Source organism: Drosophila obscura, unplaced genomic scaffold, assembly GCF_018151105.1.
Source record: "Drosophila obscura isolate BZ-5 IFL unplaced genomic scaffold, ASM1815110v1 contig_1, whole genome shotgun sequence".
NCBI classification, from domain to species: domain Eukaryota; kingdom Metazoa; phylum Arthropoda; class Insecta; order Diptera; family Drosophilidae; genus Drosophila; species Drosophila obscura.
Window position 1 is genome coordinate 7,228,249 of NW_024542679.1, and position 27,655 is coordinate 7,255,903.

At 47.5% G+C, this 27,655-nt stretch overlaps 4 protein-coding genes across 4 annotated transcripts; all 4 read left to right on the plus strand.

The window, feature by feature from the left end:
* The first annotated feature begins 5,741 nt into the window (after positions 1–5,741).
* LOC111072195 lies at positions 5,742–7,090 on the plus strand. Its single transcript, XM_022363895.2, has one exon. It carries the CDS (start codon positions 6,144–6,146, stop codon positions 6,960–6,962), a length of 819 nt encoding a protein of 272 aa, XP_022219587.2. The 5' UTR covers positions 5,742–6,143; the 3' UTR covers positions 6,963–7,090.
* Positions 7,091–14,617: 7,527 nt separating this feature from the next.
* On the plus strand, positions 14,618–15,511 carry LOC111072200 (heat shock protein 27). Its single transcript, XM_022363905.2, has one exon. It carries the CDS (start codon positions 14,795–14,797, stop codon positions 15,257–15,259), a length of 465 nt encoding a protein of 154 aa, XP_022219597.1. The 5' UTR covers positions 14,618–14,794; the 3' UTR covers positions 15,260–15,511.
* A 1,498-nt stretch (positions 15,512–17,009) lies between these two features.
* LOC111072223 lies at positions 17,010–23,767 on the plus strand. Its single transcript, XM_022363948.2, has 11 exons — positions 17,010–17,041; positions 17,418–17,573; positions 18,265–18,450; positions 18,506–19,345; positions 19,415–19,540; positions 19,606–20,535; positions 21,112–22,083; positions 22,156–23,027; positions 23,085–23,187; positions 23,267–23,433; positions 23,553–23,767. The coding sequence occupies exons 2-11, from the start codon at positions 17,519–17,521 to the stop codon at positions 23,667–23,669; spliced, it is 4,368 nt and encodes a 1,455-aa protein (XP_022219640.2). The 5' UTR covers positions 17,010–17,041; positions 17,418–17,518; the 3' UTR covers positions 23,670–23,767.
* Positions 23,768–24,780: 1,013 nt separating this feature from the next.
* LOC111072210 (protein henna) lies at positions 24,781–27,352 on the plus strand. The gene is made up of 5 exons (XM_022363933.2): positions 24,781–24,933; positions 25,677–26,352; positions 26,427–26,689; positions 26,756–26,985; positions 27,057–27,352. Exons 1-5 carry the CDS (start codon positions 24,904–24,906, stop codon positions 27,217–27,219), a joined length of 1,362 nt encoding a protein of 453 aa, XP_022219625.1. The 5' UTR covers positions 24,781–24,903; the 3' UTR covers positions 27,220–27,352.
* The last annotated feature ends 303 nt before the right edge of the window (positions 27,353–27,655 follow it).

Genomic DNA, 27,655 nt, shown 5'->3' on the forward strand with positions numbered 1-27,655 from the left:
TATATAATTTTGAAATAAACAAGTTGCCGAATGCGAAGCGACGCTGTCGCTGTCGTTGGTTTGCTGCCGTCTTTTTATATATATATATATCTTATTATGTCTCTCGCTTGTACGAGCTATATTTAAATTATGAAAACGGGTTTGCTTGTTGTGCAGTGAAAGCTTTTTTCTGCCATCAGCTGATATAATTAAAATATTTTCTGTTAATTTTTTTTTCGCCTGGCTAATTGGGTCGCATCACAAAATTCACACACAAAAAACGCACAAGAAATACTTTTGGATGGTACGAATATGTATTGTATGGTATGGTATATGATATATGGTATATGGTCGGTCCTCCGCACTGTGGCATCGGCGAGCAAGTGACAACTGTTCGTTAATTGTGGTACATTTTTATTGGATTCTCGGCCCACACCGGACCAGCACACACACACACACACACGTACTGTACTTTATGGTACCGTTTTGGCTTGGATCTAGATGTTTAGATGGGGGTGGTCCGGCCCCTGTAACTGGGTGGAGGAGCGGTTGGGTATTTGGCTCGCGATACCATCAGCTGCACATTTGAAATAATGCCAGCACACGCGACTGGTGGGTGAATCGTGAATGGGGTGGAGGGGGGGAGGAAAACTTCCGCAATGAAAGCGAAATGAATCAACAAAAAGCACACAAATTTTCACTGTACATTCTAATTGAGTTGTTGGCGCCGCGTGGGAGTGGGAGGCAAATTTCTTAAGAGACGCGAGTGTGTGTGGAGACGAGAGATCTTTTCTTTGGCCCAACGCACCGCTCGGAACCGCCGCAAACGACTGGCAAAGTTCAGGCCAAGCTACGGGGCAGCAGCCACAGCACGGCGATGACAATGCTTTGACTTATGGCTTTCAGCAGGTTGTAGGTTTTATTTTTGGCCAAAAGCCCTGCGATCTCGCCAAGAGAGACGACACAGACAGACAGCGAGAGAGAGAGAGAGTGAGTGAGAGAGAGAGGGAGCGTGCAGGTGTGCGCACGCGCAACGTTGCAGAGAGCTTGGGGCCTAGGGCTTTTAAAAGTTAGTTGCTCGACTTTTATTTTCCTTTTTGCTTTTGTAATTTATAACACATATTTTTATTCCAGTTAAATTATGGATGGGCGGCTCATTAGCAAATTAGTGCAAGTTTTTTTTTTTTTAACATATTTTTCTACATTTTCTGACCTTTTGCAGAGGCGAGGGTATGCGTATGGGTATGATGACTTGGATGTGAAGAGAGATGCTATGGAAAAAGGGCAAATAATATTAGGTTAATAGATAATATAATATAATATAATATAATATAATATAATATAATATAATATAATATAATATAATATAATATAATATAATATAATATAATATTAGTAATAGTAGTAGATAATATTAGTAACTGGAGAGAACTGGAATGCCGCAGAGCGTAGGTAGCCCATAGCTCAGTTTTTCAGTGAAGGGTGTACGTGTACCCATTGGTAACAGATTGCGGTGGGTGTCCTATCAGATATCGACAGGGTCTAATGATGCACTTAATCCAATTGAATAGATTTGGCCAAGGATATGGATTCGGTTATTAATGGTGGCAATTTTTCAGTTCAGTTGGCAGTTTCCATTTGATATACGCGCCAGATATGTGTACAAAGTCATCCTGAAGGTCATTGGGCATTAAGGTTTTTTATTCTAACCAAAATGAATCCCTTTTGTGTCAATGGCAGGGGACAAAGTGTTCTGATACTGCCACAATCCATCTAGGAACACACATCGGTATATTGTTTGCCCTACGCCATTCTCCTGTGGGTGTCTGGATCCATTCTGGATCTGGATTCATTCTCCTTACTTAATTACCATCTCAGTGTTTGCATTGAATCATTCTTCCCCAGCGGAAGCTCAGCCCTTTCCACTGAAAGCTCTTCCAAACTCAAGCTTGCTCTTTCCACCCCAGGTCTATGTCTCTTCCCAAAAAAAACTCTCTTTTATTTCTCTTTTGAAGCTCGCGTGGGTGCACTGTGGCACAGTTGTTGCTGTTGCTGTTGCTGCTGTTATTTTTTTTGGCCAAACGCATTAACAGGTTTTTCGTTATTCGGTTTTCGGTTTTCTGTGCGTGCCATGAAATTTATATGTAAAAACTTGTAAGCCGAAGCGAAGCGATTGAATGGAGCTGCGGGTGAAGCTTTTGTTGAACTTGACACGATTGTTGTCTGCCCCGTTGCCCATTGAATTGTTGTTGTTGTTTTGTGGTTGTTTTTGTGGTTGTTTTTGTGGTTGTGGTTCACTTTGTTGCTGCTCTGCTGCTAATATAAATTGCTTTTCGCTTCGGCTAAGGCGGGATGTTGTTTAGTTTGTTGCTGGAATCTCGATGGTTGTGCAAAAATGTAAAGCTTTAAATATTAAATAAATGCAAATAAATAAAAAACAATTTAAACGGTGGGTAAGAAAAGGGGGGGGGGAGACAAAAATCACAAGAGACGAAGACTGAGGACTGAAGAGAGTGAAAGAAAAAACATAGAGAACGTGGCAACAATTGTGATGATGGGCTGAGCTGGCGCATCAGTAGTTTGATGCACTACAAAGTATCTTTTAAGGGTCCATAAAGCACAGGGAAAGTATCTGCTAAGGATCAACTAAGCTGCTGTCTGAAGCACTTCAGGCCAAGTAACTTTTAAAGTGCCCATAAAGAGAAGGGCCCAGTGTGTTCCATTCGAACGCCAAGCACTTAAACGTATGGCCTTAATTCAGCCACAAACTAGTCGCCAGGAAAGGTACGAGTATTCCTGCAGAGCATCAGGATTATAAATTCTGTAGCAGTCCTACAAATTGTAAATATATTCCAATTATTATATAGACATGCACGAAGGTGCATGCATCTTTCGTACTTAATTCTTAATGAATCTAAAAGAAATTCCCTTGCCAATTTTTAAGCATGCCTCCTGCCCCCCCTCGGCCACTCTAACTCACTCGACACCCATTTCAATTTCTTTGCAACATTTCTCTTAATTATTTTGTAGTACGATTCACATTTAGCCTAGTTTCTCAAGAGAGCTCTCTCCACTCCACTCCACTCCGCTCTGCTCTTCTTGGTCCGCCTCTGGAGGATTCGTTTCCCATTTGCGTGCTGCATGTGGATATAGTAATTTAAATATTTATTGCATTTTTTCATGTATGCAACACTTGTGGGCACAAACACATGCCGCTGGAGCAGAGTGCTTGCCTTTGTCTGACCTCAAAATTAAATTCAAATCTCGGGCAAAAGGCACAACTTGGCAGAAGGCAGAAGGATCTGGGCTCCGGGCTCTGTTCTTATTTTTCTTTGGTAAATTGTGTGTGTGTGTGTGTTTTGTTTGTGTGTCTGTTGCAATGCAATCGAATATAAAAAAAGAAACTTCACACGACATAAGTCGGGTGCAAAAGGAACAATCCGCAGTAACACGAACTGATGGTCTGACAGCTAGCTGCTCCTGCTCCTCCTTCGCCTTTTGCATTGATGGCGTGCTTGGGCAATGGCAATTTATAGATAATTTGATACGAGACGTCAGTCAGTCAGTCAGACAGACAGACAGACAGCCAGCTAGTGCCCCAATGTGGCACAAGGACATGGACTTGGATGGCGTGGGCCGAATAATCGCTGATTCGAATGCATTTCTAACGAATTCTCATTAGCCAACAAATTGGAACTGAATATTTGAAGAACTGAAATGAGAGTGAAGTGAGTGGAAATTATATCTTCGCACGTTCCACATGTGGCAGTGGAGGGAGGGGCGCTTGGCTTTCCCCACAGTTGTGGCAATTAAATGGATTAAGCGAGGAGGAGCCAGGCATAAGTCAAATGAGGCCAACAGAAGAAGGTTTTGCCGCCTCTGGCCTTTGCTTTGGTTCACGCTCTCTCTCCCTCTCTCCCCTCTCTCCTCTCTCTCTCTCTCTGTCTCTCTTCCGTTTTCCCTCTACCATTTTGTGGCGTTTTGTTGGGCCAACAATGAGCCGTAGGCAGTCCCAACATGGCTGGAAGAGAGCGGCTCCGCCGTGTAGGATTCAGCCACTCGACCGCTTATCGTCAACTGTCATCGTCTGGCAGCTCTTCTGGCACCCTGGCACACCATTCTCTGTCGTCCGTCATTCTGGGCTACCCTCTATGAGTGCTGCCCCGCTTCAAGGGGGCATGGACATCAGTTTGCATTGTTGCAGCAAATGTGAGCGACCGATTGATGAGCATTTGACGTCCATGCCCCTGCCCCTGCCCTCTGTCCTCTGTATGTTGTGTGTGTGTGTGTGTGTGTGCTCCTGGCTGAAACTGTGTCAAATAAGTGCTAAAAGATTTATGCCCTGCCCTGTCTGCATGCCTCCCTGTCTATTGCTCTCAATAAGTGGCACAAACGACAGGAGCTCACCGCAGGCTTAAGTGTCTCCAACAGCTAGAGAGGACAGACAGCACTAGCACACACATACCACTGCACAGCTGTCTTTATGCATACCCTTGCTCGTCTCTCCTCTGCTGCAGTTTTTACGGCTTTGGTTTCCTGCTTTACTGCTGCTGGCTGCTTGCTGCTTGATGCCTTCTGGCACCCATGGGTAATTTGAGCTTGAATTCGGTTCTACCATTTCCATTTCCATTTTAACTTGATCTGAACTCGTATCTGGGCTCTGGGATTAGCCAGTGCGTAGAGGTACACAAGAGTGCTGGCCAAATGGGCCAGCAAAGTGAATTGTGTTGCTGGCACAGACACAGACACTCTGCCATGGATTATGCAACTTCATTAAGGGATGTAAGCGAAGAGCAGCCGAGAGATTGCTAGTTTGTTAATTATCTATCCTACATCTATCTATCCCACTTCCAAGTGCCAATATTGCATGTAGATTACTTTCCTTGCCCAACTTTCACACCTGAATGGTCTGCAATCAGCTTCAACTTCCCACCCATCCTTACTTTATATATATAGTACATATATAACAGCAATCAATTGCTCATCATTATATACCCATGAAGACGCTAAACGAGCCAAAACTCAATTGATTTGGCTAACAGTTTGCAAGCACGCAGCCTTCGCACAGCCACCCCATCCACAGTCAATGAATTATTGCGCATTAAGATTTTGCGCCCCAAACCACTCGCAGCCACACACAGACTCTCTCACTCGCATACAGATGCATTGGGCCGCCCACAGTGCTGCAGGCAGGCTCTGACAGCAACAATGTTGTGTCCTTCGCCGTTGCCGCTGTCGTTGCCGTTGCAATCCAGGGACACGCTGCAGACACGCTGGAGGCCAAAACGGAGGCAAACGCCAACTAATGACAATAACGCGCGAAAAGGGAAAAAACCCCACAATGAGCACGAAACCCCCTACAACCCTATCCCCCGTCCCTGGTACTGAGGTGGCACCTCCTCGCAATATCACGCATACGTCGCGTTGAACACAGCGAAATCAAAACATAAACCCAAATCCAAATCCAGTCGTTGCAGCGGCAATTGGCAGAAAGAAGGAGAAGGTTCGTCGACTGCATCGGGTTTTCCTGAGCGCGTGACCAAAACACAGCCGAGAGACAGAGCAACCGCTCGGGCAGAGTGGCAGAGAGACACGACGCGACTCTCGCTCTCTCTCTCTCTCTCTCTCACTGGCTGTGTGTGTACGAAGGAGTTTCCACATCATCATCATCAACATAAATGCGACGTCGGGCCTGGCCTGGCCTCGTCTGGTTTGATGGCAAGTGCATTTTCCTGCTGCGTTCAGTTCTGTTTCTGTTTCGTGTCCGTGCAGTCGGAGCCCTGTCGAGCCGCAGAGCCGCACAGTGCACTTTTGCCTTAGATAAAACCAAATACAATCCGCATTAGCGAACAATAAATAGCAACAAATAATACTCCAAGCGCATCTCCGTCTGCATTTGTGTATCCGTATCCGTGTGTGTGTGTGTGTGTGTGCATTTCCAGGGGGGTAGGGAGATTAATCCCCACTGACAGGGCCAGTGCCAGTGCCAGTGCCCCCATCGACATCGCCGTCGCCATCGCTGCAGCATAGATACCTACATTTCGGTGGGTGGGAGCGCAGAGTGGGAGAGCGAGAGCGAGCGAGAGAGCTGGAAAAGTGAAAACGTGAAAAAAGCATTGAATAAAGAAACGTAGCCCAGCACCGAGTATACGGAGAACGGAACCATGTCGACGCTTCCCTTTCTGCTGAGCGTCGCCGACGAGCTGGACAACATCCACACGCAGTCGTACTTGGACGACTTTGGCCTGGGATTCCATCCGCATCGCCAGTACTATCGCTCCCCGACCATCCAGCTCTCACTGCCAGCCAGTGCGGAATGGACTGGACGCGGCGGCGGCGGCGGCGGCGGCGCCTGGGACCAGGGCCGGCACAGTCGCTACAGGAGCTACAAGTTCTACGACGAGTCGCAGAACAACTTCGCCGAGGAGGAGCAGCCCGAGGAGGAGGAGGAGGCTGCGGCGTACCATGCGCATCACGAGCACCAGGAATTGCCAGAGAGCGTACAGCTGCATCCAGAGACCTCCGTTGCCGCTTTGGCCGGCAAGGCCAAAGGACAGCCACAGCCACAGCCGCCAGTCAGTCAGTGTCAGTTGGCCACTGCCAGAAGGGGCCTGGGCATGGTCATCTCCAAGTCCCACGACGTGGGTGTGGGCGGCCTGGGGCTCAACCTGAGGGCCGGCGAGGAGGAGGACGACGAGAACATCGATCGCACCGTTCGCATGTACAATCTGTCCAAGAAATGCTGCAAGAACTACTATCGCCACGCGCTGGAGACCGGGCCGGGTGCCAGCGGCCAGCGGATCAAGTGCAGCAACTTGCGCTCGGAGAGCCACCAGTCGAGCTCCAGCTCGGAGGAGAGCCTCCGCAAGATGCCCTCGCCCATTGAGTTTCTCACGTGCTTCCTGGTGAAGAAGTCCCGGACCCCCAAGTGCGGCCACTCCGGCCATTCGGCGTGCACCGGCCAGCAGCTGAGGAAATCATAGAACACGGCCCGGCTGCTGCCTGCTGCTGCCCCGCTCTCGGCCAGAACCTCGTCGCTGACATCATCGACCAGTATGACCATGGGCACGGGTACAGTCACTGGCAGCGGCAGCGGCACGGGCACGGGCACGGGTACGGGCACGGGTACAGGCACAGCCACGACGACGACAAAGCGGCGTAGCCAGTGCTTTTGAATGTGGGCCGGAGTCGGTGTCGTGTGTGGCCAGGCCTGGAGCTGGCTGCAGCGCTGCGGGGAGCTGCCCAGCACGGAGCCCACAACGCTGCCAGTCAGGCGTCTGGGCAGGATCGGCTACTAGGGGGCGAACCGACTCGAGGCTAGAAGCTGCAGGGAATCCAAGGGAAGCGCAACACGCAGTTTTAATTGGTTTTTATGTGGGGCGTGGGGGCAAAGGGTTAGCCGAAGCTCTTGCCCCAACAAACTCGCAAGCAAATACAGGCCAAAAACAAAAGCAAATCGATGCTTGCAGCAAATGGAAATAAATATAAATTCAAAACTTATACGAGTGTACACACATTAATACAAAACAATATTAAATATTAAATGTAGCTGTAAGCAAGGCAAAAAACTAAAATATAATAATATAAAAATGCAACACCGATCAATTTTAGCAAACCCAAAGACACACCACACACAATTTTGAATGCCAGATTTATACGAGTAGCAGGGAGAAACGATACGAAAACGAAAACGAAACGAAACAAACAATTTGTTAAGCAAACATTTTTATACGGATTTTTTTATACCAAGCAAAAGAGATATAACTTATATACGGATATTACAAATACAAAAACCAAAAACCAAAAACACAAAACACTGAACAATGGGCGGGGCGGGGTGTTCAGCGGGCAAGTACAGAGCTAGCAGAGAGATATTTGAGCTGATGGAGAATTGATTTGAAAACGCCCATTTTGATTGGAGTTTAACGAAAACGAAAGGGATTCTCGTTCTTCCTTTTGATTCCCTGAAACGTTTGTGTGCATTTGTCTATGTAGGTTTTAGTTCAGCTTCAAGTTTTTGTACAATTTTATACGAGCTGTTTGCTGGCCTTTGATAGCAAAAAATAAAAGCCGGTCTGCACTCGCACACGGACACGGCCACGGACACAGACACAATACCAATAACAATATTAATGCAAGGGCAGTGTTTCATTTTCACACACACACACACAAACACACACTGGAGGAAAGTTAGTTTTTCTCTCAATATTTTCCAGTGAAATGAAAATGAAACACACACAAAACAAAAAAAATGTTGCAGCAAAGCTTGGGAAACTTTTCCACAATGTCGGCGAGTGTTTGGGGGCTAAAGCTAGAGGGATAGGGATAGAGATGGGGATCGGGGGAGGTACTATGAAAAAGTGAAACATGATTTCAATTTCCTCCTTTTTTGTGGGGGGGGGGAGTGTGGGGTCTGTAAGCAAGTCAATGGCAAACTACGACTAAGGACAGAAAGGACCTTGGTCCCAATTTCAAATTAGTGAAATGAAAAATAAACCAAAAAGGGCAAGTTGAAAGTTTTTTAAGGGAAGTGTTAGGGCTTGCGGGGGCATACAGATATCAGATATACATATAAGATATATACATACATACACACACACACATATATATATATATATATATATATTTATAGTTTTGTAGTCAAGATATTCTTCTCAAACAAGAAACAAGAAAAAACAAATATATTTGCGTGTTCTAAATGTATTTGAAATGTTGCAAGAATAATAATACTTGCCAATGTGCTAGGACGAGTACAACTAATCAGCAAGAACAGAAATCGGAACATTTTATAGATGTATGTATATTAACGCCACACTGTTTGCACTTTTTCAGAGTTTAGAACCAAACACACACACACACACACACACATTATATATGTACTATATATGTACGAGTGTCTATGTATATCGCCAGACATAAACTTAAAGTTTACACCACTCTCATAGCTTTAACACAGAACACCACAGAACAACTTCATATCTGTCAGATAAACGTAGTACTTAAGAGCTAACCAACAAAACAGAAAACACAAAACCGATAGACGAAAGCCGAAAAGTATTCGACAAACAAATGTTAATGGAAATTAATTAGCTGTAGCGTTTTGCCAGTGGCTCTTGAAATACACCACACACACACACACACACACACACACACACACATTTTTATGTAGTTGCAAATACATTTGAACATTGTTAGAACGTGTGTGTTAGGCCAATTCCTGGCATCAATCATACTAGGCATACCTCTAACCGGAAATACTAAACCCAAAATACTTTTAGATGTTCCGTTCCATGGCATAACATACATACCTCAGGGATAGAAGTATATGTGCATTGATATTACTTACAAAAAACTATTAAAAACAAAGAGAATGATTTAAACCTTTTTTTATATATATAGTAAAGGAATATATTAACAAAAAAATAACAATATTATTTTCATAAACTTTAAGAATAACTGAATATTAAATGAATAACTTTCCATTCATATGAAATAAGTACGAGTATATGTGCATTCTAAATGAAAATTAAAAATACTAATGAAATTATTTTTTAGTTTAATTTTTATTTTTGCTTATTAATAGTTTATATGCTTTCCCTTTTTAGTGAAAATTTGATTTATCCGGGTGGGCATTGAGGTTGCCAAGTTTTTAAGAATTGTAGGGTTAATTTAAATATAGTTAAATATAAGCAAATTAAAAAGTGCACAATACTTCTTTCCCTGAGGTACTTATATATATGTACCTCTCTACTCGACAAAGAAATCACTCACGCAACGCATATCATTCCCATAGAATAGATTTCAGCTAAATCGTATTCAACTTGAGATTCAATAAATAAAGTATATACAAAATGGAAAATGGAAGTGTCTAGCATTGGGTGGGTGATGGCTGCACCATCTGACACTGGAATAAATGTCCCAATTTCAGCCTTGTGCAAGAGCCTTGCCAAACCTTCAGAGCTACGAGTATCTGCCATATGGAAACTCCTTTCCTTCCTTCCTTCTGCACTTCAGCCTTGGCCGACAGACACAAAGACAGACTGAGCACTGAGCACTGAGAGACACACACAAGCATATTACGCGTCCTTCACACATTACATTGTCGCTGGCATTAATTTTAGTGTCTTGGCGGGCACACAAAACAGCTCAGACTCGGTGCTGTCCAAAGGCACATTTCAATATTTTCAAGTGCAAGGAAAAAAATGTGCTTGTCGTTAAATGCTGAACTGCTGACCTTTGGCTCTGTTGTCTCTGCTGGTGTGTGACTCATAAGCGACACACGAAGCGGAGTGCGGAATGTGCCAGCCAGGAATGTCCTCAAGCGGTGTGCATCTTGTCCAAGGATGTGTCGCTCGAGTTTTTACACTCTCGCAATTCCAAATGAACTGCTGGAGAAAGACAGGAAACGGCAGGAGGCCTGCGTCAGCCCTGTGCACTTTCCATTTCTGTGTGTTGGCCAGCACTTTGTGTCTACAATTGGGTTCAATAGCACAAAACAAAACAAAACAAAACAAAAATAGACTAATAGGCCGGGCAACTCATGCCCCATGCCCCATGCGCCATGCCACTCGTACAAATATAGCTCTCATTCGTATGCAAACAAGTGCAGCGTCAGAGCGTCAGAAAGCCTTCGGGGGCGTGTCCATGGGGCCAGAGTTGTGGACTGGCTTTAGGTTTTCTTGTTTGTTTCTCTGCTGAAGGTTGCCCTGCGGGTATGTTGGGTATCTTGTGGGGAATGAGTGCGTCTAGAGGCATGCAATGCGGATGCATCTTTCACGAATAAATAGGTGAAGGAAGTGGGTAAATATATTTGAAAGGGTTGCTGGTTCTGTGGGAATGTGCGACTGTGTCGCAATGTCTCCCAAGCTGTTGCTTCAACTGCTTACTTTCTCTCTCCCTCTCTCTCTGTCTCAGAAAGAGTATCTCAAATGTTACATCGTCTCAGTTTCTGACCCATTCTGTGGGCTCCTTCATGCGCTTTCATTGGGGCAACTTTGAGACTCTGCTGCTGCCGGCCTTACAACTATTATTGTGGCTGTCTTTTGGGTGCTCCTCTTCGTTGCTCGTTGCAGTGTTCACTTCGCATGGCCAATTACAGTTTTAAGTTGCCTGCTCTCCTCCTGAACTCTTCGCCCTGACCTGTCTCGTTCCCGTACCCTCTTGTCCCGTCTTCGACTTGAACTTTTGCTTTCATTTTGCTTTCATTTTGCTGTTGGGTATTCTTTGTATGGCTGTGGAGCTGGCGCTGTCGCTGGCGTCGCATTGCAGTGGCAGCTTCGTGAGGACGCTTGCACCTGCCCCCCAAGAACCAGGATTGTTGTCCATTTGTGGCTCGTTTTAGTGTCTCGGCTGCCATTTATTCCTACACCCTAGTGAACTCCGCACCCGCGCCTGCCCCCTCCCCACCCCCCCGGGCGACATCAGTGGCAACTCGTGGCGCTCGTGGCCCTCTCTTCTGTTCCAGCTTATTGATTTCCCTCGCCTAATTAGTTTTGCTATTTTGTTCGCCATCCGCGTAGCACGTATACGTGATACGTATTACGCATACGTCGCGTTGCCTGCTTCTGGCACCATTTTCCCAGGGCATACTTTCAGGCTGCAAGCAAAAATGGACGTACACTTCCCAACCTCCTCCTCCTCCTCCCACGCATATTTAGTTAATTTTTATGGTTTTTGCGGAACGAATTTGAATTTTTATTGTAGAACATTTGACCCATTAGAGCCAAGAAGTGGGTGGCGGGGGGGGGCTTTGGTCTGCTTGTCGCAGTTTCATCAGTTTTCTTTTTCAACAAAAGTATAAATTATGATTTAGGTAGATTTTTAATGGCGGAGGTGAATGGATAGGGGAAAAAAACTGTTGCGCTAATCAGACAAATGGTCCAAGCTGTTTCTGAGGTAAGTTCCTGCTGGCAGACTGCCATCCCGCCCATAGGATGACAAATTTTGTGGCAAGCCATAAACTACTCGTACAGCAGCGTTGGGGAGAAGACAGGGCCGAAGGGGCAGCAGAGAGAACAGAACAATGTCCGCTTTCGATTGAATTCCCTTGGGGGCACGGGGCATGGGCCACGAAGCATATGGCTGGGTGGGGGTAGGTGGCTGGTTGGGTGGTTGGGTGGGTGAGTGGGTGAGTAGATCTGACATGCTAATGAGATCTACGATTATAGAAAGTCATCTGTTAGATAATGCCCCGCTCAGGTCTAAAGAAAGTTGATCACAGCCCACACGCCGCCTCCTTTGGCGATGGCAGGCATTTCGATATGGGCTACACCCTTGGGAATACACTCCATGCGAGTGTGCAGTTGATTTTCAAATGATTTTGCCATAAAATCAAACAAATTAGTCGCTCGCTTTGTTTTGCCTTTAATTACAATTGAATTGTTGTTGTGCAGCTGCGGCACTGCGATTGATTCCCAAACGAGCCCTCCACTCCCATCTCTCGCCCTCTTGCACCCATCATCACACTGTGCTACATCTATATTTATTATCTGCTATTTATATGTAGCAGTCTGTCATTAGTTCTATTTTTTATATCTATTCTTCTATTTTTTATATCTATAAATACATACATATGTATTTACCTGCATATACATAGGCATATAAATTATATTTTTGATTATTTTTCCTAAGAAGCTCCAGCTGGTCCCCAAATAGTTTTGTCAGGGCATATAAACATCTCTGCTATAATTTATATGCATTTCTTTTGTTTTTTATAGCAAGAGGCGGAACAACATCTTGCCATTTTGCCAGGGGAACATTCTAATGCCCAAAGTGCTGAGCGATGTGCCCATAATTTATGGTATTACTCTGTCAACATGGATTGGGCAGCAGCTCCTTCCAGTGTGTTGCTATTCATCTGTCCAGCACTGTTCGCAGCTCTGACTAAGCATCGTCAGATATTCGTACCCATTGAGCTTTGGTCGATAGCAATGACTACTGTCTCCTTACCCATACAAGCAGGGAATGGCATCTAAATTGCTGCGAAGCTTGTTATAATTATTATCAAATACATGCACGCAAAATCTAATCCGACAACAGCAAGGAATGGGAGATTGCGGATAGCCGAAGCACTAGATACTCTAGGAGATCTATTGATGCTCCAACCTCGGGGAACTAAGCGACCTGAACACTTTTTTGATTGAAACAGACGCACACTGGATCGTTGCTAAAATATCATCTCCGCATGGCAAACGGAGGGCAAATACCCCTACCTGCCAGTGTATAATTACAATTGCAATCAGGGTGGGCCAACGCCAACCCCAATCCCCAGTTCCAGTCCCAATCCCATCGATGATTTTGCTTTGTTATGGGCACGGGTTCTATGCATAGAGGGTGGGGGGAGGGCGTCGGGCCCAGAGGCAGGTCAGGCCCATAAATGTTATGCATGTAGATGCTGCCGCGGTGACATTTGTTGTTGCTTGCCTCTCATGTTGTTGTTGTCGCTTTGGCTAATCTGCCGCCCCCCCGCGCTTTCCACTGGCAACATTGTTGCCATCGAAAATTGTACAAATTGCCTTTTTGTCATGACTACCGCAGCAGCAGCAGCAGCACTCACCCACTCCCACACTGTCCCCCCCCCCCCGCTTTTGTAGCTGTGTATCTGTATCTATGGATTGTGTATCTGCAATCCCATGTATCTGTTAGCTTTGTCTGTCTGTCTGTCTGTTTATCTGTATCTGCTTGATTTATATCTTGTAGCGGCTTAAATTCGAATTACAACAACAAAGTCATAGCCAAATTTGGTCAAAAAGTGAAAAGAATTATGCGCTGTTCGGATTTCCGCTAAAGAAATGTCCCCACCCCTCCCATCTGCGTCTCTTCTCTTCTCTTTTCGTTTTGTTTTAATTTTATTTTGATTTTTCAATTTAGCTTTAGCAAGCGGAAATGCTGCGTAATTAAGTTGAAAACGCTGAGCGATCTTTTTCGACTATTGGATTTTGGAATTTGTGTTTGCTTTTTGGTATGGTTTGCTTTAAAGGCGTTGCCGATATGGGAGAATGGGTTTTTATTTCGTATATAGGGAAAGAGTTAGCTAGAAGAGTAGAAAATGTTGGGGATGGGGAGCATGGGAGAGCTGGGAAGGTCAGTTCTTATGGGGCGGAAGTAGAGGTATTATGAGAGGGAAAGTTGTGCATAGATGGGAAACCTTTGCAGAATATTCCCCCAGTGACAAGGTAATAAAATATTATTTATCTAGCAATAAGCGCGAATAAGAAATTTCACATTGATTTCCAACATTTTGTGCTATCAATCTGGTCATTATCCACTCTGCACCCTTTGGGAAACCTTCTCTTGTGCAGCTTTCCCTCCACTGCGGAAGTGGCACAACATTGGCAAATAAAACCCAGCCAACACGAGCCACCCAATCGCCTCAAGGAAATGCCAGTCAGAACTCGTTGCATGGCCATAGACGTTTTCGGCCCACAGAGCCACAGCCAGCCCCCTTTCGGTACAGAACAGAAATTCATTTCTCAAGATAAACAATCGAAAACATCGCCCGAGACCCCATACTGCTGCTGCTGCCTGGCTTGGCTACGTCACAACTGTCATTGGCTGTCGAGTCTGAGCCTCAGCCAGGGCTGAGCCCACTTTCAAGCGTTGGGTCGTAGCGCTATAAAAGCGGCAGCTTCTGTCGGTTGTAAGTTTAATTTGCTCAGAGCAAAAATCGCGAGTGGACGTTTCAGAAGAGAACGCGTCGAAGTCGAACGAACAAAGTGAAAAGTCGAAATCGAAGTCGATCGCTGCTGCGCTGCTGCGTCCCGAGAGCTCACGAGGAAGGAAAAACCCTTAAGAAAACACACACACCCAAACAGAGATGGCTCTGGTGCCGGCTACGAACAACACGGACTGGGATTATTGGGACTACCGTCGCCGCTTGTGGCGCGACTGGGACATCAACGACTGGGATCTGCCCTACTGGAAGCGCTCGCTGTCGCGGGTGGGCTCCGCGCCCGATCTCAGCCGGGTGATCGTGGGCAAGGATGGGTTCGAGGCCAACGTGGATGTGCACCAGTTCAAGCCGTACGAGATTACGGTGAAGACCACCGGCGACACGGTGGTGGTGGAGGCCAAGCACGAGAAGCGTCGCGACGGCGACACCTTTGTGGGCCGCCACATTGTCAAGCGATTCGTGCTGCCCCGTGGCTACTACCCCAACGATGTCCGCTCCGAGCTGTCCACCGATGGCATCCTCACCGTCCGCTGTCCGCCGTATCTGAGCAACGAGCGGAGCGTCTACGTCCGTCAAGTGGGTCCATCATATCTAAGCATCAAGAACTAACCCCGGGTAGCGGGATTTATGTGTGTTTTGTTTTTAGTTTCTGTTGGAGCAAAGAAAAAAAAAAAATAATGTAAAAGAAAGACAAATTATAATGCACTCGACACGACCGGAATTATCTGAAGGATTTCCGAGTCGCTTAATTCTAAGTAAACCAAATCCAAAACAACATTAATTGGACTCTTTTTGTAATTAACATGGAAACATTTCATTTGTTTAGTTAAATAAAATAAACGTTAATTTATTAATAATTAATTAAAGCGGCAACAGTCTTATTGGGGAACGGAACGGGCTCTGTGGTCCGCCAGGGCCAGCGGATGTTCCCCGTAGCCGTACACAGCCTGAGACAATGGGAACGCTGCCGAGGAAAATGTCAACATAAATCCGACTCAAAGCGCAGACAAAACAACTGTCCAGACAAAAGTATATACTATATATATTCTATATATCTAAAGAGAGGGAGAGGGAGAGGTACGTATATGTGCATACCACGCCCTTGAGCAATTTCCGCAAATGCCATCTAAGGTTAAGTTAAAATGTAAATGGATCCATAAACAACGACAGCAGCGACGAGAACCGCCTCGAGGCGCATAAACCCACACAGAGAAAACGCACAGAAATCGCATGAATAAACGGCTGGAAAAACTAATCTAGATCCGAGTATATGCATATAATATTTGACCATACAAAGTGTGGCCGCTTAGAACAAATTCGCACGGCCCACAAATGGTTTACACTGCGCGATTGTCGAGCGTTTTTAAACGCGCATGCGTTCGGCAAGCGTTTAAAAACGCGTGAAAATATTAAGCAGCGAGCGGCTGAAAACGCTCCAAGGGAAATGGAATTTGGGATGCAACTTTAAACGACTTGAAACGCGTCCAATTGTCTGTCAATCCCATGGATCGGATCGGATCGAATCGAATCGGATCGGTCAATTATGTGCAGCCTTAAACCATTTTCAGTTGTTTGATCGCCAAAACAATTTGTCAATCAAATTGTAAGCTATAAAACACCGAGGTCCGAGCTCTGGCCGCACAATTGAAACTACTATGGCTAGAAGATCGAAGGGGATGCGGAGGGACGGCAGCGACTGCTCTCCACCCATATGACATGGGAACGAGAATTCGTTCGGGCTGTGAGCTACTTAACTGCGAGTTCTATACGGTTCTATGCGGGTTGTTTATTCCAAAGAATAACATGTTTGTTTGGCTGGCCAAATAAGTCGAAGAGTGCGGCTGCTGCTGCTGCGAGTGTAACACACCTACGCGGTGCGACTTTCGTATTGTATTTAATTTTGTTTAATTAAAAACAATTTACAATTGGCACAGAGCCACACGAGGCGAGGCGGCGCATTTGATTCCAGATGATTGAGTGTTTCTTATTTATGTAATGGAATGTTAACTAATATTAATAATTTTCTGACAGCTGCTGCTCTGCCAAAGGATCAGGGCGATCAAGTTCAATGCGACTAGCAAATAGCAGAAGCAGAATCTGGAACATAGCCATCAATTCTCGTGGGCCTATGACTGTGACTATGCTAATGATAATGATTCTTCCATGGGTAAAAATAGTTTCCTTCTGCCAATGAAGGGGCGACACTTGTGCGCTCTCGCACTAATTTGCTTTATGATAGTCATGAATTATCAGCGACTATATGCATGCTATATGTATGCATATATCTATCTTTGGAGACAGGGAAATTCGGTGTGTTCCGTGTGCTTCCCTTCGAGAAAAGTTCGGAATCTCTTTGGCTACTCAGTCTTGCCTTGGCTCTGGTCGGAAACGGTGCGTTCGCTTCTCCCTAGGAAATCTCCGTTCTTGTCTCTTTCAATCAGTGGAAATACGTATATATATATAGTATATATATGTGTATTTGTAGAACTTTATATCTAGGATAAATATGGAATAATCCTAATGAACTTTAATTGTTCAACGAAGTGTGGAATTGTCAACTACTTGCGTTCCAGCAAATATTGTTCCTATTCATACGTGTGTGTGTGTGTGTGTGTATATATGTAGAATATGTTGAACATGCGCTATTTATAAAGTTTCGTTTCCCCTATATATCTTAAGCATATATACTTTCATCTCTTGTCCCATAAATATGTTCTAAAAGAAAGAGAAACGTGAAATTTTATTAATGACTTCTTATTTATAAAAGATAACCAAAGAAGCACAAATACCGCAGCGCCCCTGCCCGCCCGACGAGTGAGTGGAAAAGTGTGAAAAAGGCTACACGATCCTTGGCGTTCGTGCGGCAATATGTGGGCGTTCAAATATGTTTTATGTGCCCTGACATGCGTTGCATTTGCTGCAGGTAAGTGTGGGCGCAAAGCAGTGAGGAAACTCACGCACAGAGCTAACTTTATGGCACAATATTTAGGGAGGAATTTGCCCATTAGAAAATATCCAATAATTTTCATTAGCGTAGAAATTCGAAGTTTTTGTTTGTTGCCTTCTCCCGTTCGTTATTCGGAATTTTAGAATTCGAATCTTTAAAAATATAAATTTTTGTAAATGAAATTACCATAAAATGTTCACTTAAATTTTTAATTTTTTTTTTTAATATTTTTTAATAAGTGACGATAAAACTGAACACAACATTGTCATTAAGAGCACTTCGTGGTAACAGCTAATGGACGATTTTATGACATCTTTTCTTTAGAAGAATCTTAAAAAAGTGATCCCAAAAAAAAAAATGAGTCAGTGCTGGCGGCCAGCACGTGGGAGCCCCATTCGACTAACAAAATAGATCATTTAATTACCGGCCGGCATTCAGAAATGGGAGACATTAAAACTGATCGTAAATTACCTTAGCCCAAAAAGAAAATGTCGAAGAAATGGAAAAACCTAGAGACGACAATGAAAATACTTTTGGCAAAGATTCAGATGATTGTTTATGGCCCCCCTCCGTGTGTCTCCGATTGAGTGAGGGGAGTGAGAGGAGTGAGGGTGTGTGTGTGTGTGAGCAGCTGTTTGATATATTTATTTTTTTGTCGGCTTTACAGCGGCACTGCAGGACTGTGAGGTGGCGCCATTGGTGAGGCATGCCACGGCAACGATAGCCCTGACTGATGACACAATCACAGCCGTCTACAAGTGCAAGGCGGGCTTCGAGCTGAGGGGATCGGCCGAGCTGAGCTGTAACGAGGAGACAGACAAATGGCAGGGAGAGCCGCCCAGCTGTGTGAAGGGTATGTGGATGTCTCATTTGATGTGTGAATTCTGAGGCAAACGCTTGACTTGCAGCTGCAGCAGACACAGAGCGCAAGAGGAGCTATCTGGACATACCGGAGGAGCCGAGGGTGCCGCCGCCAGTGGCTGCCACTCTGGACGTAAGCTGCATCGAGGCAAAGGTCATGGCGCCCGAGATCAGCCACGGAGCGGTGATCAAATACGCGCGTCGCCGCAGTGGCGAGAAGATCTTCCTCGTGGCCTACTTTGCCTGCAACGAGAACTACGAGTTCGAGTCTCTGGATAACATATTCATGTACTGCCGCGAGAAGCAGTGGGTGGGCGAGCTGCCCACCTGCATTCCCCTGGTCGAGTACGACCTGAATGACACGGATCCTTATGGCGACGACTACGATGAGTACGAGACCATCAGCACTGACAGCGACAACGACAGCGACAACGACAACGACAACAATAGCGAAATTTTTGGTGCAGGGGAGACAAAGGTGACTGAGAGCGAACCGCCGCCACCGCCACCGCCGCCAGTCGAAGAGGAAGTTGCGGAGTCCGCGGAGGAGGCAACAGCCCCCACAGAAGCGCCCAAAGAACCAGTTGTGGAGCCACAGCCAGAAGTGATCGAGGAGCCACAACCAGAGCCCGAAATTTTGGTGCAAATCGGTGAAGAGGAACCAGCTGAAAGTGCCCCTGAACCGGCAGTCAAGGACGAAGGTGACGTAGCCGCTGCCAAAGATCCGTACACACCTCTTTTGCTGGACGAGAACTGCGGCGAAGATCGCGGCGGATGCGCGCACATATGCCAGCGTCTCCTGTATCCGGACGAGAATGAACCCGTTCTGAAGTGCAGCTGCCGCGAGGGCTACACCCTGGATCCCAGTGATTATGTCAGCTGTCTTGGTGGGTTATATTCATATTCATATTCATGTATATCGCAGTCATTTGACACCCCCCCCCCCCCGACGACAGATATCGATGAGTGCCAGGAGTCGAATGGAGGCTGCTCAGAGATTTGCATCAATCAGCCAGGCGGCTCTCAGTGCGCCTGCCAAGAGGGCTACCAAATAGACGCCTCCACGGGAAAAAGCTGCGTGGGTAAGTTCAGCTAAATCAGCTAGGTATTTCCATGGCCTTGCATTGAATCCGGCACCCCATTCCAGACATTGACGAGTGCTCCAATGTGGCGTTGTCTTCCGCTTGCCCGAATGGCTGTGAGAACCTGCCCGGATCCTATCGCTGTGTGGACGAGGCCGCCACTGAAGTGTCCGAGCCCACTGAGGAGGACAACGAGATACCAGTGGAAACGGAGGCCAGCAGCCCCAAAGTGAAGTGCAACAGTGGGTTCCAGCTCTCGGCCGATGGCAGCCAGTGCCTGGACATTGACGAGTGCGACACGAAGGATGGCGAGGACAAGCATCGCTTGTGCCAGCAAAAGTGCCAGAACACCATTGGCTCGTATCGCTGCCACTGCCATGCGGGCTACCATCTGCTGGAGGATCAGCAGAGCTGCGCCGTGGACGGATGCGAGGACCTGGACAATCCGAAGCTAAATCGCACGCGCTGTGCCCACGAGTGCGAGAACCTGCCCAATGGCCAGTACAAGTGCAAGTGCCCCCCGGGCTATGAGCTGGCCGAAGATCTGCACAGCTGCTTGGTGGTGGAGTCGCCCTGCATCACGGAGCACGGCAACGAGAGCTGTCGTCCGGGCAGCTGTGTGCCCAGCGAGGACAGAAGCAGCTTCAGCTGCCACTGTCCCCCTGGCTATGACAGCGAGGTCTCCAGCTGCAGGGACATCGACGAGTGTGCGCAGGAGAGCCATCTGTGCAGCCACAGTTGCCTCAACACGGAGGGTGGCTATCAGTGTCTGTGTCCTGGGGGGCTGACCCTCGTCGAGGAGTACACGTGCGTGGCCGAGGATCTGTGCGAGGTCAACAACAATGGATGCGAGCAGATCTGCCTGGCGGCACGTGGCGGGGCCTGCGCCTGTCGCGACGGCTACCGCCTCGGCGCGGACGGCAAGGGCTGTCAGGACGTGGACGAGTGTGCGGCGGAGAACGCTGGCTGCCAGCAGGTGTGCCGCAATCTGCCAGGTTCGTATGGGTGCGAGTGCTCGCCCGGCTACGAGCTGCTTCGGCTTGAGGGTCTGCGGGGCTACTGCTTCGACATTGATGAGTGCGCGAGGCAGACACACAAATGCCACGACGAAATGCTTTGCGAGAATCTCAATGGCTCATACACCTGCCTCTGTCCAGCGGGCTATGCCCTAGGGCTGGACAATAACCCCACGACATATACATCCGAATCATCATCCACATCCACATCATCCACATCATCATCAACTGCACCCTCACCATGCCTGGACATTGACGAATGCTCGCTGGGCAACGGCAACTGTTCGCACTTCTGCTTGAATCTGGCGGGCAGTGTCCAGTGCGCCTGTCCTTTGGGTTATGCACTCGCTGGGGACGGGCGCAACTGCCAGGACATCGACGAGTGTCTGCAGAGCAATGGCCAGTGCGCGCAGCTTTGCCTCAACCAGCCAGGGGGCTATGCATGCGCCTGCGAGTCCGGGTTTGAGCTGACTGCGGATGGCTTTGGGTGCTCGGACATCGACGAGTGCTCGCAGGGGTACGGAAACTGTAGCGACATCTGCATTAATCTTCTAGGTAGCCATGCCTGCGCCTGCGAGCGGGGCTACGAGCTGTCCGCCGACGGCAGGAGCTGCCAGGACATAGACGAGTGTGCGGGACTGCTGTCGGGCGGCTGCACCCACGAGTGCATCAACAAGCAAGGCAGCTTCGAGTGCGGCTGCCCCCTGGGCTACATACTGCAGGAGGACCAGCACAGCTGTCGCCCCGCCCTGGTTGGCTGTCCGCCCGGCAGTCAGCGGACAGCCACCTCCGATGGTTGCGAGCCCATAGACTGTGGCCTGGGCCTGCTGCTCGGCGCCGATGGCAGCTGTGTGGACGTCGACGAGTGCCAACTGAACAATGGCGGCTGCTCGCATCGTTGTGAGAATGCCCAAGGCTCCTTCCGGTGCGCCTGCCCAGCCGGCTATCAGCTGGACAGCGATCTCAGGACGTGTCAGGATGTGGACGAGTGTGCGCTGGACAAGGCGAGCTGTCCGGCTGGCGCCTGTGTCAACGAGCCTGGCGGCTTCCGTTGTGAGTGTGGCTTCGACAAGAGACTCTCCATTGATGGCAGGACTTGCCTGGATGCGCCCCAGCCACCAAGGGCTTCGCCTCTTCCCGAGCTGCCAAAATCAAAGCCATTTCCCTCACTACCCGAGCTGCCAAAATCAAAGCCATTTCCCTCATTTCACGGGCTGGACAAGGCGCCAAAGTATCCTTCCGCTGCTCCAGAAACACCAAGGTTTCCATCCATTGGATCAGTGAACAGCAGACTGCCGCAGATTCCCTGGGTGAGTCAGTCACAGCCACAGCCACGGGATGTCTGTCCCCGCTTCCAGGCGCCGCGGAACGGCAAGGTCCACTGCGACAGGTATCGCCACAAGCGATTGCAATTCTACAACACCCGCTGCAGGGTCAGCTGCAATGCCGGCTACACCCTCCACGGATCGGAGATCAGGAGTTGCGGATCCGCCGGTGTTTGGCAGGGCCCGGAGAGCAAGTGTGTGCGTAAGTATATCAAATGGGATGGGGATGGGATCCAATCATCGATCTTTTAACCTAACCTAACTTCCTCTTCAGCGATATGTCCGGCCCTGAAACCAGCCCGCAATGGTGTCATCAGCCCAGCCAGCTGTACGCAAGGTCCTTCCGCACTTTGGACCACCTGCATCTTGCAGTGCAATGCTGGCTTTCAGCCCACTGGACCCTCGATGACCTCCTGCATGTCGCTGCAGGGCTGGGACTTTGGATCCGAACTCAGCTGTAAGCCGTTCGGCAGGATCTTCTTCAGCAATCAACTGCCCGAACTGGGCCAACGGATCCGAGCGCAGTTTCTGCAGACAGCCACAAGCGTTCGGCCCTACATCAGGTGTCCCGAGAATGTGGTCATCCGACTGCAGCGCGGACAGCTCAAGGCTAAGGTGACGCTGCAGCGGCCCCAGACCAATCTGGACTACCGCAATGTGGCCGTGTCTCCCGTCTTGGGCAAGCAGCTGGAGGCTCACCTCTCGGCTGGTGTCCACAGGATTGAGTTCCGTGCTGAGGACCCACAGACGGGCCAGAGTGCCGCCTGTCAGACGATCATCACCATCAAGGCGCCGCCAACGACCGAGTTCAATCCGTTCACATTTTCCTCCGCTCCACTCGGCCGTCATTTCAAGTTCTCCACACCCGCTGCATATCCGACACTGTCCGGGTCCCAACAATTTGCCAGAATATCTGCACTACCTGAACCATCCGCGCCATCGGTTGCCTCTGGCCCAGTGGCCTTCCCCGGGCTGGACACCGCTCCTGAGCGCAGCGAGAGCTACCGGGTGGAGCTGGGCTCAGACACAGCTAACTATTGCCCGCCCTCGATCGAGGTGCATCTGAAGGAGAATCAGAATCTGCGTTCGGTTGTCTGGGAGCCGCCCCGCTTCGAGGGCAAGCTGTTGAAGATCTTCAAGTCCCATGTTAGTATTCAAACTAAAACTGAAAACTTCGCTACAAACTCTACGATTTATTTGCAGTTCCCTGGCGCCTTGTTTAGACTGGGCGATCATGCCATCAAGTACGAGGCAACCACCACTGATGGTCAGACCCTCACCTGCATTTTCCACATTCATGTCAAGCGTAAGTGAAGGAGCGAACGAGCGAACCACCTCGTGTCTTCATCGTAACACCCTCATTGTGTGTTTCTCTTCTCTTGCAGCTGCCAAGCAGACACCACAACCTGCACGGCCAGAGATTTCCTTTTCCGAATCGGAGTCCGAGTCGGCGCCAGCACCACTTAGGGAGATGCCCGCCGCCAGCAGCAGTCACGAGTCCTATGTGGTCTGTCCCGACAAAGAGCCCGTTCGAGTGACGGCCCACCAATCCGTGAGTATGCCAGAGCCAAAGCCAACGCCAGAGCCCCGTAATAGGAGCGTAGCAGCGAAGGTTTTCGATCTGTATCTGTATCTGTTTCGGTATCTCATTCGAATGTATCTGTTTTGTAGGTCAACCTGCCCGTGGGCTGCACACTGAAGAACGTGCGCCCACAATCGATGCCCCAGGCGCAGGTGAAACGCGGCACCCTCACCTCGCTGTGGCACAGATACAATGCAAATTTCTAGAGCCCAATACTTAGGGTATAAACTATGTATCTTCCCATAGCAATTGAGGGGAGGCGCCGCTTATGCAAATACTTTTGTATATCTTTTTTTAATGCTTAATTTAAATAAATAAATAAATAAATATTTTAAATGTAATAACTTTGGGGGGCGCTTGCAGATAAGTGGAAACTTTAATGGGTATTTTTTGTTGGGTCTTGTAAACTCTTTGAAATGTTGCATCATCTTCGGATTGGGGTTTAATCTAATCTGTGGGGTGTGTGTGTGTGTGTGTCTGGCATTCCCCAACTGAAATGAACTCTCAACTTTTAATGTAAGCAAAATATAATCAATGCGATCCACAAACAATGGGCTTAGCTGATCCACAAGCTATTACAAATGGGTTCCACAAAGCCAGAAGAGAGAGAGCCAGGCGCGCCCTTTGAGTGATTTACCAGTTATTATTTTCTACGATAGTTCCGATGATAGTATGTATATATATATATATATATATATATAGCGCGTGCCGGGCCCCCCACCTCCAGCTTGATATCCACAGCTACTTCCAATTTATTATTCACTACAAAATAATTGCCCTGAAATGCCGTTAAACTCGTTTGGTTAGAACCTGTCATGTCACATTTTTAAAACCATTTCAGATTATTCATTCAGATTATTTTCAATCGTTTGGCGAAAACAAAAACTAGAAACTAGACCTCCCGCCCCAGCAGAGCAAACAAATCGAATTGGGGAATATTTATATGGTAATATTCGAACCGAAGAACACACAGAAATAGACAGCATGACCCCTCCACGACCGCAGGAACTGATAACCCCATAGCCAGAGCCATAGCCAGAGCCAGTAGCCATAGCCATAGCCATAGCCATAGCCATAGCCAGATCCAGTAGCCCATAGCCCATAGTCCACAGTTAGTGCTAAGATTGGGCCGCATGTGGATGCTATTCCAAGATCGTTCACTCGTACGATTGATCGCATTATTATTGACTGGTTTCCACTCGGCTTTCGTTGAGGTTGTTGTTTTCGTTTCACTTCTCCACGAGATTAGCTATCGAAGCCCCGTGGCTTGGGGGCCTGGGGGCCTAGCAAAAAAAAAGTCTATTTAAGCGCCTGATTAACTGAGAAATTAAATCAGTCTTTAATCGTGTGCTGAGCAGTGCGTTCTGTTTGCTGTTCGTGCGGTTGTTTTGTTTCCCCCCCATCTCGCAGTAAATACACAAGAGAAGAATCGCTTTGAAAATGTACCAGCGTCAGGTCTCCTTTGATAAGGTTCGTTCCTGTACATACAACATACGTATATGAGAGACTATAGAAAGTGTTTCGCAGAAAATACCAATAACAAGTTTACTATATATATATATATTTGTGTGTACTGGATTTGAACTTTTGCTAACCTTGAAAGGAACCCACAAAATATAAGAAATTCCCAGTAAAAACAAAGTTTATATATGCAGCCCGACTGCTGATTATCAGTTTGAGCTGCCATCAAATTGGGTTAAATCTACTGATAGCCAGACAAAGGAATATTTATACATAGAACTGAATATTGAGTGTGTGTGTTTTTTGTTCTCTGGCGTACAAATCAAAAACAAGTAGCCTACAAATAATATATCCTATGAGCAACTAGCTCTAAGTATCTTGTATCTTGTGGTATTAGAACAACCTTACCAGTGCCTCATCAAGTTCTAGGTGAAGCCCATGGCTATTTGCTCTATTTGCCATTGCGGTCAGAGACCCAAAACCTTCGAGATACATATAGATATATGGCTTCGGTTGAATAACTTGCCTTGATTTCGGCCCTGGCTAACCTTTGAAATTCGATCGTCGCTCTGAGCAAACTGACTGTATCGGCACTCAATAGTTGGGTATTGATCATGAGTGAGGTGGGCTAAGGGATTGCATCAGTCTGGGGGTGGGTCACATTCTGTGTCAATCAATGGGTGGGGATTGTTTTTCCCAATCGATAACCATATGACGAAAGCTAATCAAAAATTTCCCCCCCCATCCATCAGCCAACGAGGCCAATTGAGGATTCGGCTTATATTGCCGAGGGTGTGGATATACAGGAGGCGCGGAATACGTGTCTTCTGTTCTCGCCAAAGGACTCGTCGCTGTCCAGCGGTGCCCTGGCCAATATCTTGGCCATCTTCAAGAAGCACGACATCAATCTGGTGCACATTGAGTCGCGCTCCTCGCTGCGTGTGCCCGGCTATGAGTTCTTCGTGGAGTGTGACGGCAAGTCCGGGGCCCTGGGCAGGGCCATTGAGGACGTCAAGCAGCAGTGCAGCTATTTCAATATCATTTCGCGCGACTACAAGGACAATGCGACGGCTGTGCCTTGGTTCCCACGGCGTATACGCGATCTGGATCGGTTTGCCAATCAGATTCTCAGCTATGGCGCCGAACTGGACTCCGATCATCCGGGATTCACCGACCCGGATTACCGCAAGCGTCGCCAGTACTTTGCGGACATTGCCTACAACTACAAGCACGGCGAGACGCTGCCGCATGTGGAGTACTCCAAGGAGGAGATCGAGACCTGGGGCATTATCTTTCGCAATCTGACGAAGCTCTACAAGACGCACGCCTGCCGGGAGTACAATCATGTCTTCCCCCTGCTGGTCGATAATTGTGGCTTCAGGGAGGACAACATCCCGCAGCTGGAGGATGTCTCCAACTTTTTGAGGGGTAAGTTTCCATAGACACACACACCCAGAGTCCTAGAACACAAGTGTCTACAATGCTTTGGCCCATTTCTGCAGATTGCACTGGCTTCACCCTACGTCCGGTGGCTGGTCTGCTCAGCTCGCGCGATTTCCTCGCCGGCTTGGCCTTCCGCGTGTTCCACTCCACTCAGTATATTCGGCATCCCAGCAAGCCCATGTACACCCCCGAGCCCGATGTCTGCCACGAGCTGTTGGGCCATGTGCCCCTCTTTGCCGATCCTGCATTTGCTCAGTTCAGTCAGGAGATTGGCCTGGCTTCCCTGGGCGCACCCGATGACTACATTGAGAAGCTCTCAACGGTAGGAGGATATACTCTCCCACATGTCGCCCCCAAACCCCATTTAATCCTCACTTTCACCTGTCAGATCTTCTGGTTCACTGTGGAGTATGGTCTGTGCCGTCAGGAGGGTGAGCTGAAAGCCTTTGGCGCCGGTCTGCTGTCCTCCTACGGCGAACTGGAGTACTGCTTGACGGAGAAGCCCATGCTGAAGGACTTTGAGCCAGAGGTAACTGGCATCACCAAGTATCCGATCACACAGTTCCAGCCGCTGTACTATGTGGCCGACAGCTTTGTGAGTGCCAAAGAGAAGACAATGTAAGTCGAACCCCGACCCCATAAAAAAATGTACCATCTTTAATTGGTTTTTGTGGTTTTTTTGTGCTTAGTAAATTTGCCAACTCGATTCCACGGCCGTTTGGTGTCCGCTACAATGCCTATACGCAGAGTGTCGAAGTGCTGGACTCCAAGCACCAGATATCCAATCTCATGAACAACATCAACTCCGAGTTCCAGATTCTACAGAATGCCATTGCCAAGCTACGTGTCTGATGGCTCATTTCCACATCTACTACTATTTTATATGCTCTCTCTCTATCTCTATATAGGTCTTTAGAAATGTTTTGTGTATTTTTTTATATGCTAAAATAAATAATTACGAAAATGTAATGCATTTTCTTGTTGGTTTACTCGTATCATATTTATATATTTCTCTTTGAATTTTGGATCTTTTATGCCGTCAACATGTCGTTTGATTTGATTAGCTTTTTCACATTGCTCTCGGTAGGGTAATTATTATCTACTAGTTATATACAAATTAGTTCTAGATCACCATAAAATCTTTCATCGTTTTTGTATGTACACTGTACAGGCTTAAGCAAGTTCTCGCGACTTGTCCTATAGGTATGTACAGGGCTTAAACACTGAGTTACTAGAGTTATTAAGGTAGTTGTAGTTGAGTTTAAGTTAATTACAAGGTTTCGCTGCA

Bases quoted from the DNA above. Each gene is read 5' to 3' on its own strand.
- LOC111072195 (XM_022363895.2), top strand. From the start codon at position 6,144: ATGTCGACGCTTCCCTTTCTGCTGAGCGTCGCCGACGAGCTGGACAAC.
- LOC111072200 (XM_022363905.2), top strand. From the start codon at position 14,795: ATGGCTCTGGTGCCGGCTACGAACAACACGGACTGGGATTATTGGGAC.
- LOC111072223 (XM_022363948.2), top strand. From the start codon at position 17,519: ATGTGGGCGTTCAAATATGTTTTATGTGCCCTGACATGCGTTGCATTT. The intron at 18,451-18,505 runs GTATGTGGATGT...CTTGACTTGCAG, and splicing joins GCCGCCCAGCTGTGTGAAGG to CTGCAGCAGACACAGAGCGC. The intron at 23,434-23,552 runs GTGAGTATGCCA...TCTGTTTTGTAG, and splicing joins GAGTGACGGCCCACCAATCC to GTCAACCTGCCCGTGGGCTG.
- LOC111072210 (XM_022363933.2), top strand. From the start codon at position 24,904: ATGTACCAGCGTCAGGTCTCCTTTGATAAG. The intron at 26,353-26,426 runs GTAAGTTTCCAT...CCATTTCTGCAG, and splicing joins TGTCTCCAACTTTTTGAGGG to ATTGCACTGGCTTCACCCTA. The intron at 26,690-26,755 runs GTAGGAGGATAT...TTCACCTGTCAG, and splicing joins ACATTGAGAAGCTCTCAACG to ATCTTCTGGTTCACTGTGGA.